Source organism: Trachypithecus francoisi, unplaced genomic scaffold, assembly GCF_009764315.1.
Source record: "Trachypithecus francoisi isolate TF-2019V2 unplaced genomic scaffold, Tfra_2.0 Lachesis_group15, whole genome shotgun sequence".
In the NCBI taxonomy this organism is placed as follows: domain Eukaryota; kingdom Metazoa; phylum Chordata; class Mammalia; order Primates; family Cercopithecidae; genus Trachypithecus; species Trachypithecus francoisi.
In genome coordinates, this window is record NW_022681460.1 from 82,653,573 (window position 1) to 82,673,268 (window position 19,696).

Consider the following 19,696-nt stretch of genomic DNA (forward strand, 5'->3'; position numbering starts at 1 on the left):
AATCAAAAACAACTCTCCTTTCTCAAGCAGCCTCCAGGAGCGCATCACCTGGAGAAGAGCGACTCGCTCCCCGCGCCGGCCGCCGAGGAGCAGCCAGGTAGCTGGGGGCGGGGAGGGGTACCTTCCTCCCGCTCGGTAGGAGCCACAGCATCTCTCCGGAGATTGGCCGTATCCCACCGTCCGGCCCCCAGGGTCCTGCAGCGGTGATGCATATGTTTCGGAGCAATGATGGAAGGAGAAAAGCCGCTGCCGGTGGCAACTGAAAGTGGGGAGAGGTTGCTGCAGTAGCTGATGCTGCAGAATGAGCGAGTGAAGAACTGAGCCCTGCTAGATTCTCCATCCCGCTCAGTCTTCATTAACTGTCTCCAGGAGGTAAACCGGGGAAACAGATATGCACTAACCAGGCGGGTGCCACCCTGGATCTATAACTGTGAATTCCCCACGGTGGAAAATGGTAAACAAAGACATGAATGGATTCCCAGTCAAGAAATGCTCAGCCTTCCAATTTTTTAAGAAGCGGGTAAGGACAGGTTTTGCTTATTTCTTTTGTTTTCTGTGCTTCTCTTAAATGCTTTTGAATGTTTGCCTGAAGTAAGCCTAAGGTTTTGTTGCTAAACCCTTCATGTAAGCCGTGCTTCTGACAGCAGTGGTAAAGCTGAGAACTATACCTGCCTTGATTCGAATTTGTTGGAGGAGGGGCAGGGGGCTATGAAGAGTTGCTATTGGGAGGAGGGGGTTGGGCTGAGATGCCTTAAAAAGGGTTTGAGCTGGGAATGGGGGTTTTTCTCTCTCAAGCCACAACAAAGATTACAAGACAGTTGCAAAGAGAATTGGCTTGAGTACAGTTATGGCTAGTAATTTAGTCAGGGGCTAATTTAGCAGCTTCCTCTGTCTTATCTTTGAAGGGTTCAACTTTTCCACACCTTTCATCCACTCAGTCTCAAGTGGTGCATTATCATCTTCATTCGTCAGAAGGAGCAGCTTCTGCCTTCCCAAATCCATTCAGCCAATAATTTGCTATGTCTCTATCTATGGTATAAATAGCAAAGGACTAGAATGACCTTTTATGAAATGATGGAATCCAGCATTTAAAATTGTCTATTTTAAGTTGCCTCAATTTTTGCTTTCGCTTGGAATAACTGCCTTTTTTTTTTTTTTTTTTTTTTTTTTTTTTTAAGGAGAGAGCAGTGGGAGGTCTGTATTTGAGTGATAATTCAGGGTTATGTTGCTGTATGCATTTATTTCTTAAACTCCTTATTCTTCAACTCAAAGTATGAAAAATAAAAATGTTGCATTGGTTGTAGGTGAGAAAAAAATGATTTTTTGCATGTATGTTTCACAATAAACTCAGTACGCTGGGATGGCCACACTGGTGGTCTGTGTAAATCTGCAAATTTATACACAAGTGGGAGGTAAGAAATGAATGATTGTTAAAGGAATGATGACTGACACTCTTAAGGACAGTGTTTTCTAAGCAACGTAAGAAAAGGAACATCCTCCAGCCCCCAGTTGCCCCATCCTATATAATACCCTAGGGCAATTCCTCCAAAATGGTTCTCTCCATTCATTCGTCCTTCCCTTCATTCAGGTCCTTTCTATGCCATTCCTGAAACACAGTCCTTCAGTTAACTCATCTGCCTAACACAGTGAATTTCAGGGTGGACTGGACTACCTCCCTGCACCAAATGGGCAAGCTGGGAAGGCAAGGCTAGAAACGCAGGCAACGTGTCAGGCCCAGCTAGAGGGCCAGCGAAGGCCCCCAAGCACCTTTGACTGAGTTCTCATCAGTAAAGCAAAATCTTTCTCAAAGTCTGTGGGCCAAAGCATATGCATTAAAACCAAAATGAAACCAACCTGTCCTGGCCCTTGCTCTTGGAGTGGGAGTACCATGTGAAATATCTCACTAGTGGAGCTGCAAGCAGAATGAAAGCAAGTCAGTGCAACTTCACAGAGCTCCACAAGGCTTCTTCGTGTTTCCCTGTAGCCGAAATATTTCTTTCCAAGGGAAGGGCCCTTTATGAAAATTAATTTTCTTTCTTTCTTTCTTTCTTTCTTTTTTAGAGATGGGGTCTTGCTATATTGCCCAGGGTGGTCTTGACCTCTTGGGCTTACGTGATCCTCCTGCCTCAACCTCCCAAATTGTTGAGATTACTGATGTCCGCCACCAGGCCCAGCCCTAATTTGCAATAATAAACAAATGTTTTGCTAATTTTAAAAATGCCATAGCCCGTTATCCAGTACTTAAATTCTACTGCCTTTTAATTATGGTATTTATTTCATGGTATTAGGGATATTCTAAAACTCCTCAGTCAGATGTTCTTAAGCAATGTGGACTTAAGTTACATACCTTTTAAATTGTCTTTTATTTTCTTTGTTATCAAAATGTACTAATAGAAATACTAATTTACCTTTTGGTTTTGTTTTGCTTAAAAGTAAATTTACCAATAGACTTCAGTTGGTGACTCTGCAGACCTTGAATTTTGCAAAGAACCACCCAGGGTACTGATGTCTTATCTGAATACATGCAGAAAGAAGTTTCTACCAAGATAACTGGCAGGCAGCTTCATCTACCTTCTAACTGGGTCTATCAGTTGCTGGAGACAGGATCAGACATCTCTCCTGTCCCTGCACTCTCCTTACTCCTCAAGGACAGTTAACTAAGTAGAAGGTGACCTTGTATCAAGTCATTGAATGCCCAGGGATAAATTCTTTGATTCTTGCCTACTTTAGTTTATTCCACAAATTCTGCATTCTAAATGTTTATTTCAGTTTGTACCATGACTTTGCTTTTGGTTTGCTTTTTTTGTTTGTTTGTTTTTAACTAAACAATATATAAATAAATCTATAAAACATTAAAACAATAATAAAGGATGTCCCACCTCCTCTCCAATCTTTCTCCCGTCCCCAGATGTAGTAACTATTACCATACTGATGTTTATACTTTCCAGACTTTTACTTCACATACACATTCATATACTATAATGCCTTTGTTTTCAGTTAAGAATAATTCATTTTCTTATATTCTATTGTTGAAGTTCCACACATTTCTGCATATTTTATTTTTAACCTAGCTAGACAGTCTTACAAAGTGAACCTTTGTCCATAGCCCACATTAAGCTATGAATAGATTTTGGAAAAAAACAAAAATCCATAGGGTCTATTAGGGCTCATTAAAAAGAATGAATTTTCATTGCAGGAGGCTTAAACAGTGCTTCCTATGCTTCTGAGACATTCCAGAGGGAGCATAAGAAGCTAAAAGAGAATATAGGTTATCTGCCCTTGGTCTGGCACTCACTATTTATTAGAGCTGACTATGTTCTAGGTAGGAGTGCTTTACGTGTATTAGCTCATTTAATCTTCACAGTAACACTGTAAAGTAATAAAGATTATTAAATGTGCAAAATGTGACTTAGAGAGATTAAGCCACTCACCCACCGTCACATAACTAAAAAGTAGCAGAACTAAAATTTAAACCTTATTTGACTCAAAGCTTGTATACGTAATCCAGACTTTTTGATTTCAGACCAGTCTCCCTTTCTTTTCTTTTGTTTCCACAGCAGACTCTTCTATGCCCTTCCTCACTTCCCCAACTAAGTGAAATCTTTATGCCACTACCAAAAACCTATCAAGGCGGCCAAGCCTCTTCCAGCTCCTTTCTAGTCCTTAATACTGACAATAATGAGAGGCAGACCTGGGGAACCCAGATTCTAGGAACATAATCTGAAGAAAGACAGTCCAGATGCTAGTTCTACAAAATCCTTTGGATTTATGCTTTTCACCCTCATATTTTAAAAGCTCAACTAAATCAGCTTAATTTCATTTAGCAGAGAATTTCTAAACTAAACTAGATAAGAGTTCTACTTTCATTACATGTTTATGATAAATTAGCATTAGATGTGTATACATTATATTTTACTCTTAAGAGTCTCCAAAAATTCATTCAAGATGAATGGAAAAATGTCCTTATCAGTTTTATTCTCCCAATCCAAGAGCTTTAAAAGTTATCAATCCAGCTAAAGGTAATTCATTTTCATGGATTTAAAGATTTGTTCTGTTTGTGGCTCAGATTCTTACGTAATGATTTAGAAAACACAAACAAATGACATTGTCTCCAACTCGATAATCCTTTTTGGAAATACACTAGGTATGTGTATGTGAGAAAGACTTCCATAACCATGACTACATTACCTTTTGTAGAATTTGAAAGTCTATCTAACGCTGCAGAATTTTATGTGGAATGAACCTCAGAAATTCTTCCTCTGACTTCCCTCTTTCAAAGATGAGGAAACTGAGTACCTGTGGTAAATCACCTGTCAAATTAGAATGAGGTTAAGCCAGGACTCATGTTTTGGGTTTCCACTTCCAGATTTCGTGTGCTTTCCTCTTCATTAAGTCATGAACATCAAACTAGTCAAGTCTTTCATGCCTCATTCATTTTTCAACAAATAGAGTAGGAACAAAATGACCACTTTTTATCTTCATGGAACTAACCGCCTAGTGACTACCAACTTTGACAAGACTCTGCATTTTGACTCTGCATTTTTGTTGTTGTATTTTTGTTTGTTTGTTTGGTTGGTTGGTTGGTTGCAGAGACAAAGTCTCACTATCTTGCCCTGGCTGGTCTCGAGTTCCCAAAGTGTTGGGATTTCAGGCGTGAGCCACCCACCATACCCAGCCTTGACTCCATATTTTATGATTATATGCATTTGAACAATTCCTTGCGTTGTTCCTTAATAACAGTAGCTTTTCTAATAACCATCACTTAAATGGCATTAATATTGCTGGGCATGGTTCTAAGAGCTTTAAGTACATTACACATTTAAATCATCATACACAGGCCGGGCGCATTGGCTCACGCCTGTAATGCCAGAACTTTGGGAGGCTTAGGCAGGCAGATCACTTAAAGTTAGGAGTTCGAGACCAACCTGGCCAACATGGTGAAACCCTATCTCTACTAAAAATACAAAAACTAGCTGGGTGTGATGGCAGGTGCCTATAATCCCAGCTACCCAGGAGGCTGAGGCAGGAGAATCGCTTGAACCTGGGAGGCAGAGGTTGCAGTGAGCTGAGATCTCACCATGGCACTCCAGCCAGGACAACAGAGTGAGATTCCATCTCAAGGAAAAAAAAAATCGTACATAAAAATACCTGAGATGGGTACTTTTATTATTGTGATTTCATAGATGAAGAAATTGAGGTACACAGAAGTTGAGGAACTTGCCCCAAGTCACATAGCTAGTTAGTGACAGGATCAGGGTTTAGATCCCAGCACCAGGCTCCAGAGTCTGTGTCCTTAATCTCTATATATCCTGAATGCCTGTCAGCATTAAATAATCCAGGGTGAAGTTCAGAGAAGTGAAATGATATGATTTCTCTGGCCTCCTCCTTTCTCTAATAACTATGGGAACAAAGGAAAGGTTTTTAGCCTGGTTACAATGTTTACTCTAGCAGAGCTAAGAAATTAAATTAAGCTCCTCTGAAGTGCTTATTCTTCACAACTGTTTCATAGACAGCATCCCTTTCATTTGATTTCCTTTTACTGTTCTCTTATGCCTGCTTAAAGTATCCAAACTGGAATAACAAAGGCCCTTTTCTTATGGGAAACTTTCGCTGTCTTCTCAGAGGGATAACATTATTGAGCAGCACTGTTCAAAGCACCTTACTCAGGTAACTCTCAAAATCCTTCATTATGCCCATTTTATAACCAGGGAAACTGAGGGTCAGAGGTTAACTAATTTGTTAAAGATCATAGAGCTAGGAAGAGGTATAGCCAGAATTCAAATTCAGGTAGTTCGTTTACCATCACCAGTCTTTACATTTGCGTCACTGGAGTGCACTGCGATGATGCCAATACTGCTGCAGAACTGGCTCTCCCAAATTGGAAACTACTTGTGACGACCCAAAAAGGTGTTTAGTTGTTGTTGTTTTTATTATTATGGCCTTAGCTATGAAGAGGTAGATTTTCCAAGCCACTGCTGAGAGCGGTAGGAATGCTTTCTAATGAATCTGAAGTCTGCTTTAGATTTTTTTCAAGATGTATTTGATCATACTTCCCAGAACATGGCAGAGACTCCAGTGGTCCCTACTGTGCTTTCTTCAGAATAGCTAAAATCTAAGCTGCTCGAGTCCCTCCTGAGTCTGCGCCCACAACACAGCACACGGCCCCAGTGACACTGCACTGTCACATTAGTACTGCTTATTCCTCTGTAGCTGCCACAGGGGAGGAAGGTGGTTGGTTTGTTTTGTTTTTGTTTTTGTTTTTGTTTCAGACAGAGTCTCACTCTATCGCCAAGCTGGAGTGCAGCAGCACTATCTCAGTTCACTGCAACCTCTGGCTCCTAGGTTCAAGCAATTCTCCTGCCTCAGCCTCCCGAGTAGCAGGGATTACAGGTGTGCACCACCATGCTCAGCTAATTTTTTTTTTTTTGGTGGAGACAGGGTTTCACCATGTTGGCCAGGCTGGTCTCGAACTCCTGACCACAGGTGATCCACCCACCTTGGCCTCCCAAAGTGCTGGGATTACAAACATGAGCCACCGCACCCAGCTGGAAGGTCTTTAAGGATGGAAAACGGGTTACCTTGTTCACTATATCCCCTACTTGTTAAAACATATTTGTTGAATAAAAGAATGCATAAAATAAAAGAATGAATCCTTCTATTGACTTGCCCCTAAGTCATCGCCCTCTTCTCCTTCCTGCTCCTTCTTCCTTTAAACAGGCTTCAGTGGCTAAGAAATCTAATGCATTTTACTTCTCTCTATGCTTAGATATGGATTAGATATAAATTAAGACTGAAATGCAACCTAAATCTGGCTCAAAGACAAGCTGTCACTACCCCTTCACAGCTGGCAGGTACTTAGGGAAGCTTGACCTCAGCTTGTTTGCTGACCCAATGCGCATACCACATCTTCTCTTCTATGATACTTTTCTTGTCAGGCCAAACAAGACAGATGTAGCAGCGATTCACTAATCTCCCTTTATTTTGCATTAATATGAATTACTAACTTCAATACCATATAGTAGGCCAGGCGCAGTGGCTCACACTTTTAATCACAGCACTTTGGGAGGCCGAGGCAGGCAGATCACCTGAGGTCAGGAGTTTGAGACTGGCCTGGCCAACATGGTGAAATCCTGTCTCTACTAAAAATACAAAAATTAACTGGGAGTGGTGGCGGGCACCTGTAATCTCAGCTTCTCAGGAGGCCTAGGCAGGAGAGTCGCTTGAACCCTGGAGGCAGAGGTTGCAGTGAGCCAAGATCACGCCATTGCACTTCAGGCTGGATGACACAGTAGGACACCATCTCAAAAAAAGAGAAATAATAAATACATAAATAAATAAATAATACTATATAGTATCTGCATTATGTATCCTCCCAACTGGAATCCTAAAAATGTCTTCCAATTATTATTTATCCTCACTTTCAATGAAGTCTTAGGAGTCACGGAGTGTGAGTAAGACTGATGCCTTTGGCACTTTGACCACTAAGTCTTAGAGAGTTTGGATGAGGGAGTTCAGCAAACTGGGTTTGGCAGTGCTGGGGAATTAGTCTCGGTACCGCAGAATGTGGATGATGAGCCATTTTCGTTAAATAGATATTTTGCCTCCCCAGCAGCTCTCAAGAAAATCCTGAGATAGGCTCTTAGCTACAGTGCTTGGGAGGGATTTTGAATGGAAAGTGTAGCTGAGTTCCTTGAAATTCTGCACCATATTTTAAAGGGCTGGTGCTGAAATACTGGTGCCATATGCAACACTGGAGTAAGAGATATTCTGAGCTCACCCATATTTTATGATTTGTAAGTGCTTAACAAGGTAAAGCAAAACCAAAATGAGGGGGCGGGAGTGAGGAACGTGGCAGGTGGAGCCATCAAAATGCATGTTGGAGATTTCTGAATATAAAAGCATAAAAGCAGGAACGGTAACGGGAATTGGATCAATAGAAAAGTTTAATTAGTAATTTAGGTCAAGCTAAAGATAGTTCCCTAGAGCAAATATTGTAGAAGCATATTTTTAAATTGTGATTTTTTTTTTACATACTAGTTAATTTTTTTTTAGAAATAAGTCCAAAACAAAAAAAGGTAAATATCAACTTTCCTAACATTGGCAGAGAAGACTCCTGACTTATGAGTAGGATGCTTTTCCTGCCTGCTAAGGAAAGCTAGGGTTCCTGGCTTGTCAGCTTGTTTGAGCGTGAAATCATTGGCTCCTCACCAAGCTGGGGATGAAGATTTTTACCCATTCTATGAGGCTCAAGAAAGTTCAGCTCATAGGGTAAACAGAGTCTTCAAAGAGCTTTAACTGAAGGGATATGCAGTGTCTCTATAGAGATCCACATCCTCTCTAATGGGAAAGCAGGTGGTTCTGAACCTCACCCTCAGTGCATCCTCCTGGCCCACAAATGAGGACAGCAGCAGTGACCTACCCTGGTCCTTGGTCTAAGAGCAGGCTTACCCAGCAAGTGGCCAGGTTTCTCTGGCAAACTGCACAGTGATGCTGGCAAATTTATAAAAGATCATGTGTGGAAAGTGGAGAAGGAGGTGGAGGGGGAGGAGGACAGGAAAAGCAGGCAGTAAGGCAAGTTCGGTGCTGCGTTGGCATCCTCCTGCAGCTGCCATGGCATGTGGAGAAAGGATTATTATTATAGTTTATTTACTCTCACATCTATTTTTTTGCAGCATTCTGAAATGACATTGTAAGTATTTACAACAAAGGGAAATGAAAATCAAAGATGTAACTAGAGCAGTAGAGGAATCTTCTATTTGGTAGTTCGAGGTGCCAAAATATTACTCTAATTGCTTTCTAGAGCCTGCTGTGACATTTTTCTGAGAAGAATTCACTTAGCTACTTCTGTAACATTAGAGTAACCTTGGCCTCTTTTTCTCTCCTAGGTCAGGGCATTCACCCAAAATGCCATTTGCTTTGGGAAATGACTGGTCACATGGTTCTTCCACTTTCTCTCTCTCTCTCTCTCTCTCTCTGTCTCTCTCTCTCTCTCTCTCTGTTGTCTCTGGAGGATAAGCTACAGCAAGGCAAAAGAGAAAAGCATGAAGTGCAATATTCCTAGGGTTGCCGGGCATGGTGGCAAACACCTGTAATCCTAGTATTTTGGAAGGCTGAGGTGGGTGGATCACCTGAGGTCGGGAGTTTGAGACCAGCCTTGCCAACATGGCGAAATCTCATCTCTACTAAAAATACAAAAATTAGCAGGGTGTGATGGCATGCACCTGTAATCCTAGCTACTCAGGAGGCTGAGGCAGCAGAAATCACTTGAACCCGGGGGGCAGAGGTTGCAGTGAGCCAAGAGGGCACCACTTCACTCCAGCCGAGTGACAGAGAAAGGTTCAGTCTCAAAACAAAAAAAAAAAGGAAAAGAAAAGAAACATTCCTAGGCTTGTGCCCATAGAAAACAAAGGATTCTCATTCTAACCCAGTGGTTTAAGGAACATCTTGCTGTCTCTGAGTTTGTTATAGTAACATCAGCCAGTTTGAAAGGCCTTGGTAGCTCAAAGATTCTAGTCTCTAGAAATAGCAAGGTGAAAAAAAAAAAAGTCCCCCAAATTGTTAAAACATATTTAGACTCAAGTCCCTGTAGGTCCAAAATTAAAATATGCCAGGGAGGGGAAAAAATGAAAGTTAATAGTTTGAGAATTAAAAATAAAACAGAATATGTATTTATAACATTTATTGCTCAGAAATATGATCTTTCCCATAGAATGATCTTTCTGAAAGCCACTGAATTTTCTTTGAACTCTGAATATTTCTGGGCCAGTATTTATTTAGGTTGTACTGTTAAAAAAAATTACAGGAAAAAAAGATGAGTACATGGCTTCCAGTGTGGTTTAAAAGATTGGGGTAAGGCTGTAGAGGGAGTAGTATAAAAATAAAGACATTAAAAAGAATCTTCTTCACAGCCTCATATAGCTTCTTTGAAACCTAGAATATACACGTGCTGGGTGCAGACCTTGTCTGTCTTGTTCACAGCTCTGTCTGTGTGCCTGGTGCATAGTAGAAACTCAATAATATATGCTTGATGAATCAATAAAAACAATGTAATCAAAGGGCTTGGGGAAGAGGTATCATGTGTAATTGTGATATCATTACTTGGTTGAATAGAGAGAGTATTGATGAAGAGAAGAAGTAAGAATTTAAAGAAAATATTGGACTGATTTTAACTGCTTCCAGGTATCCATGGGTTCCACATCTGTGGATTCAACCAACTGCAGGTCAAATATTTGAGGGGGAGGGGAAGATGGTTTCGTCTGTACTGAACACATAGAGACCTTTTTTCTTGTCATTATTCCCTAAGCAATACAGTATAACAACTATTTACATAGCATTTATATTGTATTTGCTATTGTAAGCAATCTAGAGATCATTTTAAATGTTAGGGAGGGTATGCATTGGCAATATGCAAATGCTATGCCACTTTATATCAGGGGCTTGAGCATCTATGGATTTTGGGATCTGCAGGGGTCCTGGAATCAATCCCCTGCACAATTGTTGTAACAATCTGTAAGTGAATTTCTCCAATGAACATCAATATAATTGCTTTCTCCTTCAACCACTTGCCTTCAAAGATTAAATGTTACGTAGAAACAACCAGGACTTGGCACTCATTGCATACAGGGCCTTAGTTATCAGCTTTGGCAAAACAGTCATATCTAATTTATTTGTCTATGAGTCAGCTTTTACGTAAAAGGGCCCACACCTTCTCTACATTGTCACTAATAAGTTGGTGAAGCCATTGCTAATTATTATTCATCTGGTTCAAAGCAAACACATTAAATCAAGCAATTGAAATTAACCCTTCAGAACTTATCTCTATCAGATGGAATTTCAGAATGTATAATTTTTTTTCAACTAGTACCTTGGCAGTTACGTCTTGCATTATACATTTCATTCTTTTATAAAAATCAAAGAAATGTAAATTTCTAATGTGTCTTCATTTCTAAAGTTAACATCCTTTGAAATAACAGATTCAGAATTTATTTTAGAATTAGTGTTGAAATTCCCCCCCTTTTATTTTTTTGTATTCTCATCATCAACAGCCAACATGAATTGAGCACTTTGATGTGTCAGGTTTTAAGGTGGGAAAAAGAAACTAAGAAATCACAAGCTTCCAGGTCGAGCTCAGTGGCTAACGTCTGTAATCCCAGCACTTTGGGAGGCCGAGGTGAGTGCATTGATTGAGTCCAAAAGTTTGAGACCAGCTGGGGAACATGGCAAAACCCCATCTCTACAAAAAATTTAAAAATTAGCCAGGTGTGGTGGTGAGTGCCTGTAGTCCCAGCTACTCAGGAGGCTGAGGTGCCAGGATCACTTGAACCCAGAAGGTGGAGGTTGCAGTGAGCCATGATGGTACCACTTACTCCAGCCTGGGAGACAGAGTGAGACCCTGTCTCAAAAGGAAAAAAGAAATAACAAATTTCCTTCACTCCCCCACTCCCTTCCCCAGAAACTTGGATTGTGTCCCTCCATGACATACTCATGATAGCTCCCTGTGTGTGTGTGTGTGTGTGTGTGTGTGTATGTGTGTGTGTGTGTTTTGAGACGGAGTCTCACTCTGTTGCCTGGAGGCTGGAGTGCAGTGTCACGATCTTGGCTTACTGCAACCTCCGCCTCCCAGGTTCAAGCGATTCTCCTGCCTCAGCCTTCTGAGTAGCTGAGATTATAGGCACGCACCACCATGCCGACTAATTTTTGTGTTTTTAGTAGAGACGGAGTTTCACCATGTTGGCCAGGCAGGTCTCGAACTCTTGACCTCAGGTGATCCACCCACCTCGGCCTCCCAAAGTGCTGAGATTACAGGCATGAGCCACCATGTCCTGCCTTGTGCTATTTTTTATGGCACCCGTCAGTTTGCAATTGCGTATTGGTAAAGTTTTTTAATGAATGCCTTCAGTATTAATTAATGTCCTCCTGGACTATGGTCTCTATGAGGGTAGGGACCTTCCTTCTCTTTTACATACAATTAAACCCTCAGGACCTGGCTCCTGGGGGGTTATCAATAAGTATATGTTGAAACAGAAAGCCAAAATATTGTGAAATGCCTAAAGGTCTATGGAGGAGAAAGAAGAGAGTTAATCTGAAAACCCATATAGAAATCAAAAGTTCTTTGCATTTTATTCTGTTTGGTTTATGTTAAAGTTCCATTGTGTGCTAGACATGATGGCTTATCCCTGTAATTTCAGCACTTTGGGAGGCTGAAGTGGGAGGATCACTTGAGTCCAGGAGGTGGAGGCTGCAGTGAGCCATGGTCACACCACTGCACTCTAGCCTGGGCAACAGAACAAAACCCATCTCTGAAAAACCAGTAAAATACATTGAATAAATTTTTTTAAATTCCATCATCTAGACACATCTGTATTGTAAGTAATTTTTTTTTTTTTTTTTTTTTGACACAGGATCTCTCTCTGTCACCCAGGCTGGAGTGCAGTGGTACAATCATGGCTCACTACAACCTCTGCTTCCCGGGTTCAGGTGATTCTCTTGCCTCAGCCACCCAAGTAGCTGGGACTGTAGACAAGCACCACCACGCTGGGCTAATTTTTGTATTTTTAGTCGAGTCTGGGTTTCTTTTCCTTTTTTTTTTTTTTTTAAGATGAAATCTCACTCTGTTGCCCAGGCTGGCTGGAGTGCAGTGGCACGATTTTGGTTCACTGCAACCTCCGCTTCCGGGGTTCAAGTGATTCTTGTGCCTCAGCCTCCCGAGTAGGTGGGCCTACAAGCACTCGCCACCATGCCTGGCTAATTTTTGTATCTTTAGTGGAGACAAGAGTTTCAACATGTTGACCAGGCTGGTCTCAAACTCCTGACCTCAGGTGAGCCACTCGTCTTGGCCTCCCAAAGTGTTCTGGGATTACAGGCATGAGCAACTGCACCCGGTTAAATAAAATCTCTTTTGAAGTCATTGTCACCTCTATCATTCACTGTTCCCTGTGAAGGGATCCATATAGTAAAGTGCTCTTATAATTTAGTAGTAGGTTAAAGATTTTTCTTTTCTGAAGGAAATCACATTTAGCATGATATAATCTCTTAGGTTTGCCTCAGTTGCCAGGAAACTTGAAAGTAAATTTAAATATAAATTTCAGTGAACAAATTGGACAAATCTTTAGAAGTAACTTCTTAGGCTGCGCGGTGGCTCACGCCTATAATCCCAGCACTTTGGGAGGCCGAGGCAGGCGAATCACGAGATCAGGAGTTCAAGACCAGCCTGGCCAACATGGTGAAACCCTGTCTCTACTAAAAATACAAAAAATTAGCCAGGCTTGGTGACACGTGCCTCTAATCCCAGCTACTTGGGAGGCTGAGGCAGGAGAATTGCTTGAACCTGGGAGACAGAGGTTGCAGTGAGCGGAGATTGCGCCACTGCACTCCAGCCTGTGCGACAGAATGAGACTCTATCTCAAAAAAAAAGAAAAAAGAAAGAACTTCTTAGTCACTGAATTTGGTTTTAATCTTGTGTTTTTATTTTCACTCTCCTCTTAGGCGTTTTTCATTGTAAATTGCCTTGTTTTTTTTTCTTTTCGTTTTTTTCCTTTTCTTTTTCTTTCTCTCTCTCGTTCTCTCTTTCTCTCTCTTTCTCTTTGAGACAGGATCTTTCTCTGTCCCCCAGGCTGGAGAGTAATGGTGCGATGATCGCTCACTTTAACCTTGAACTTCAAAACTCAAGTGATCCTCCCTATTGCCCAGGCTGGAATGCAGTGGTGCAACCTCCACTCACTGCAACCTTCGCCTCCCGGGTTCAAGCGATTCTCCTGCCTCAGTCTGCCATCACACCCAGCTAACTTTTGTTTCTTTAGTAGAGACAGGGTTTCACCATGTTGGCCTGGCTGGTCTCAAACTCCTGACCTCAAGAGATCTGCCCGCCTCAGCCTCCCAAAGTGCTGGGATTACAGGCATGAGCCACCACACCCAGCCCATATTTCTTTCAAATTGTGTCCAACTCTACTAAATTTATGTTAGTATTGTTGCAAAGCAAACTACCCAGAATTTGGTAGGCAAAAGCCGCTGTCATTTATTTGCTCAGGATTCTGTGGATTGGGAATTCAGTTTCACTTATTTGGAGGGTTCTGCTCCCTGTGACGTCGGCTGAGTCTTTCCTTGGCTGCATTCAGCTGGTGGTTGAACTGAGCCAGAAAGTCCAAGACAGTTTCATGTCTGGTGTCTTAGTGCATCTCTATTGGCCTCTCACTCCACATAGCTTGGGCATCCTCACAGTATCATGGTCTTAAGATAGACTTAGATGGCTGCTGGCTTCTAATAGGGAGTACTTCAAGACAGCATGTGGAAGCTGAAGATCTCATAAGGCCAAGTCCTGGATGTCATATAGTGTCATTTTATTATTATCTCAAAATAATAATAACAATAATACCTCAAAGAACTGTTATGAGGATTAAATGACATAACACATGTAAAGTATTTAGCCCCAATGTCTGGTACACACTAAGCACTCAAAATATGTTAGATATTATCAAGACAGACCTCAAAATTATGACCTACCTCTATAACTTACTTTTCTGAACTTTTTGTTGTGGTATAAATTGTGATTTTACTGATAAGTCTGCCTGAAGACAAGCTGCTATGAAACCTCTGTGCTCTGGGATTTTATTGACTAAAGGTCATTTCTCAAAAGACCTGCACATGATCAACAGGTTGATTCTCTCATTTAGTTATTTAGCTGTTTCTATAGGCTTAGGAAGTAGTGAACATAATTAATTTATCTTCTATAGATAGTTGTCCCTGGAGCACTGCAATGGTCTAGCTTCAGTGTTAAAAAAGTATTTCATTTGCACAGGATCTCATTAAATCAAATGACACCAAATTTCTCTGCTTTTTTAGTTACATATGCACAAGGCACTGAGGGACAAAAAGATATCAAAATACTTATGTCCAATGTATAATTAGTTATTGATGAGTTTTGACCTAATTTAATAAATTTAATGTGAAATTTTGTTTTCTAATCTGCCTTACATCAAGACTTAAAATCCATTTGAAATTCAAAATCATAATCCATGTAACTCATCAACACTCTGAATGATCTTTAGAATCTCTTTGTTATTCCCCATTCACTAAAATATTTATCATTAAAGCCTTGAAAACTTGGAGGGCATTCCATCCCTCTGTTTTAATATCAAGCTCTTTTGTTTTGTATTTCTTTTGCCTTGTTGACCCTTATCCGTCCATATCTTAACTTTTCCTTTCAGTTTACCAGAGCGGTGGTGGCTCATGCCAATAATCCCAATGCTTTAGGAGGTAAAGATGGGAGGACTGCTTGAGCCCAGGAGTTCAAGACCAGCCTGGGTAACATAGCAAGACCCTCAGGTCTCCAGAAAATAAAAAAATAAAAAAACATAGCCAGGCTGGTGGCACATGCCTGTATTCCCAGCCACTTGGGAGGCTGAGGTGGGAAGATCGCTTGAGCCCAGAAGGTTGAGGTTGCAGTGAGCCATGATCACACCAGTACACTCCAGCCTGGACAACAGAGTAAGATCCTGTCACAAAAAGAAAAGAAAAGAAGAGAAAAGGAAGGAAGGAGAAGAGAAGAGAAGAGAAGAGAAGAGAAGAGAAGAGAAGAGAAGAGAGAAGGTGGTCCTTCCTGTGGACCACTCCTCCTTGGATTACTCAGTTGTGGCTTCTGTGGCCCAGCACTCCAGCCTGTCCTCCTACTTGTGGATGATTTATTAGTTTCCTTTCAGACCTTCCTGCTCTGTCCTACCAATAATGTGGGGATGGCTCAAACTCAGTCCTTGGCTCACCAGCCTCTCACCATCTCTTTGACCTTTCCCTCTTACTATATTCCTCCATCTTTCTCACTTTCCCATCCACTCTCCCTCCTCCTCCACACATGGGTTCATTCATTCCTGTGCTTTAAATGTAATCCCTTATTCAGAAACTTAGTTCCCTGAATGCCAGACTTCTGTTCCCAATTGTTTACTAAAAATTCCTATTGAAATGTTTTACACACATCTTGAGCTAATCCTGTTCAAAATCCAACTCTTGATTTTTCTTCCTATTTTTCTCTATTTCTTGAGAAATAGAGAAAATCCTGTTCAAAACCCAACTCTTGATTTTTCTTCCTATTTTCCTCTATTTCAGTAGATGATACTACCACATAACTCATGTGCGAGAGTGAGAAATCTAGAAATTATTTATCTTTCTTTTCTCCCAACGTCAGTGCAATTCATCAGCATATTGTATTGCATTTACTTCCAAAATACACTTCTTGGCCAGGCACGGTGGCTCGTACCTGTAATCCCACCACTTTGGGAGGCCAACGCAGGTGGATCACCTGAGGTCAGGAGTTCAAGACCAGCCTAGCCAAGATGCTGAAACCCCGTCTCTACTAAAAACACAAAAATTAGCCGAGTGTGGTGGCGCATGCCTGTAATCCCCACTACTCGGGAGGCTGAGGCAGGAGAGTTGCTTGAACCCAGGAGGTGGAGGTTGCAGTGAGCCGAGATCATGCCATTACACTCCAGCCTGGGCAACAGAGTGAGACTCCATCTCAAAAACAAAAACAAAAAAGCAAACAAAAACAAAAACAAAAAAGCAACATTTATTTTTAACTCCCTTTCTCTTTATCTCCAGGGCCTATCCCTTGGTGCAAGCCACCACCATCTTTCGCCTAGACTTCTTAGTGAAATCTCTTAACTCATCTCTCCCCATCTTCTTTCTCCCTGCCTTCCCCTCCTTAACATCCCCATGAAAAAAATTACAGCACTTTAGACAAATTAACATCTTTCTGATAGTAATAAGGTTTTCCTGAGGGAACAAGGCATTAAGAGAGAAAAGTACTTCCCGAGGGTCATATAGAGAAATGGCAAATATGCTGTTAGAAGCCAGGCTCCTTTTTCAGTGGCAATAAACTCTCTTATTTTCTCAGTTATCTGCTGTGTGTTTTTCTTTTCTCTCTCTCTTTTTGACTTACTTCCTGTTTTGAATTTAAAAAAGCATTTTATTTTGTGAAGAATTGAGGTATTTGGACCTTCTTGAGTGTAGGTGATGCTAACATGCTTTAGTTTAAATTTCATTATCCGACTCCACCAAACTCAGGGCAAAAAAAAAAAAAAAAAAAAAAATTACAGGGATTGGAAAAGCTACCAGAGGCTCTAAAACCCTGTCAGAATGAAATGCCTAAACTAGAATGAACAGGCATATCCAAACATGAGTATTTCCACATTGGAAATTTTTTTTAAGTGGTTTACTAACCCAGAGTTTAATGATTATGCTAATGACCATACTTGTTACGAGTTTTACAGTATGTCAGCCAACCACTTTGCATAGTTTTCAAAGTCCTCCCTGTTCTGCACACATCAGCATACCTTGCCTCACTCCCTTCACTCCTTGGCATAACTCCCCACCTCCAATCTCTCAGGAAGCTGGTTTTGCTCACAACCTCACCCTAACTCCACACTTAACTAAATTCTACATATGTTTCCAGAGCCAGCTTTAGTTCCATGTGATCTACGACACTTACCCAGCTACTGTTTTTTTTTGTTTTGTTGGTTTTGTTTTGTTTAGTTTTGTTTGAGGTAAGGTCTAGCTCTGCTGCCCAGACTGGAAGGCAGTGGTACAATCACAGCTCACTGCATCCTTGACGTCACTGGCTCAAGCGATCCTTTCACCTCAGCCTCCAGAGTAGCTGGAACTATAGGCATGAGCTGCCACACCTGACTTTTTTTTTTTTTTTTTGTAATTTTTTTTGTAAAGATGAGGTCTCCCTGTGTTACCCTGGCTGACAGCTACTGTGAATTGCACAGATTGCTTTCTTTACATGCAATGAAACTAAGAGCTGAGAGCTGGGCACGGTGGCTCATGCCTATAATCCCAGCACTTTGGGAGGCTGAGGCAGGTGGATCACGAGGTCAGGAGATTAAGACCATTCTGGCCAGCATGGTGAAACCCCATCTCTACTAAAAATACAAAAATTAGCTGGATATGGTGGCACGTGCCTGTAATCCCAGCTACTCAGGAGGCTGAGGCAAGAGAATCGCTTGAACCCAGGAGGCAGAGGTTGCAGTGAGCCGAGATTGCACCACTGCACTCCAGCCTGGGCAACAGAGTGAGCCTCTGTCACAAAAAAAAAGAAAAAAAAAAATTAAATGCTGAATGCTACCAAGAAGCAGCTTCTCCACTCCTTCTGGAATCTCTGCCTGGTTCAGCCTGCCTGCCTCCACTCCTGCCTCCACCATGTCCATCAGGGTGACCCAGAAGTCCTACAAGGTGTCCACCTCTGGCCCCGGGGCCTTCAGCAGTCACTCCTACACGAATGGGCCAGATGCCTGCATCAGCTCCTCAAGCTCTTCCTGAGTGGGCAGCAGCATCTTCTGGGGTGGCCTGGGTGGGGGCTATGGTGGGGCTAGCAGCATGAGAGGCATCACCGACGTCACAGTCAACCAGAGCCTGCTGAGGCCCCTTAACCTGGAGGTGGATCCCAACATCCAGGCCTTGCGCACCCAAGAGAAGGGGCAGATCAAGACCCTCAACAACAAGTTTGCCTCCTTCATAGACAAAGTACCGTTTCCAGAGCAGCAGAACTAGATGCTGGAGACCAAGTGGAGCCTCCTGCAGGAGCAGAAGACAGATGGGAGCAACATGGACAACATGTTCGAGAGCTACTTCAACAATCTTAGGTGGCAGCTGGAGACTGGGCCAGGAGACGCTGAAGCTGGAGGCGGAGCTTGGCAACATGCAGGGACTGGTGAGGACGAGATCAGTAAGCTTACAGAGATGGAGAATGAATTTGTCCTCATTAAAAAGGATGTGGATGAAACTTAGGTGAACAAAGTAGAGCTGAAGTCTCACCTGTTAGGGCTGAGGAGATCAACTTCCTGAGGCAGCTGTATGAAGAGGAGATCGGGAGCTGCAGTCCCAAATCTCAGATACATCTGTGATGCTGTCCATGCACAACAGCCGCTCCCCGGACATGGACGGCATCATCGCTGAGGTCAAGGCGCAGTGCGAGGAGATCGCCAACCGCAGCCGGGCTGAGGCTGAGAGCATGTACCAGATCAAGTATGAGGAGCTGCGGATGCTGGCTGGGAAGCACGGGGATGACCTGTGGCGTACAAAGACTGAGATCTAGGCCGGACGCGGTGGCTCACGCCTGTAATCCCAGCACTTTGGGAGGCCGAAGCAGGCAGATCAGGAGGTCAGGAGGTCAAGAGCAGCCTGACCAACATGGTGAAACCCTGTCTCTACTGAACATACAAAAATTAGCACGGAGTGGTGGCACACGCCTGTAATTGCAGCTGCTCAGGAGACTGAGGCAGAAGAATTGCTTGAACCCGGGAGGTGGAGCTTGCAGTGAGCGGAGATCGTGCCACTGCACTCCAGCCTGAGTGACAGAGCAAGACTCTGTCTCAAAAAAAAAAAAAAAAAAAAATGAAAAGAAAAAGAAAAAGACTGAGATCTCCATGATGAACCGGAACATCAGCCGGCTCCAGGCTGAGATTGAGGTCTCAAAGGCCAGAGGGCTTCCCTGGAGACTACCATCGCAGATGCCAAGCAGCACAGGGAGCTGGCTGTTAAGGATGCCAAAGCCAAGCTGTCTGAGCTGGAAGCCGCCCTGCAGCGGGCCTAGCAGGACATGGCGCGACAGCTGTGTGAGTACCAGGAGCTGATGAACATCAAGCTGGCCCTGGACATCAAGATCGCAACCTACAGGAAGCTGCTGGAGGGCTAGAAGAGTCGGCTA

The 19,696-nt window shown here is 42.4% G+C and overlaps 1 protein-coding gene across 1 annotated transcript in view; it reads left to right on the forward strand.

Annotated features, from left to right (window-relative positions):
* Positions 1–19,696, forward strand: part of LOC117097409 — a 110,351-nt gene continuing 90,655 nt past the window's right edge. The window contains exon 1 of the mRNA XM_033235259.1: positions 1–520. Within this exon, the coding sequence (XP_033091150.1) occupies positions 452–520 (69 nt within the window). The 5' untranslated portion in view covers positions 1–451. The remainder of the gene's footprint in view (positions 521–19,696) is intronic.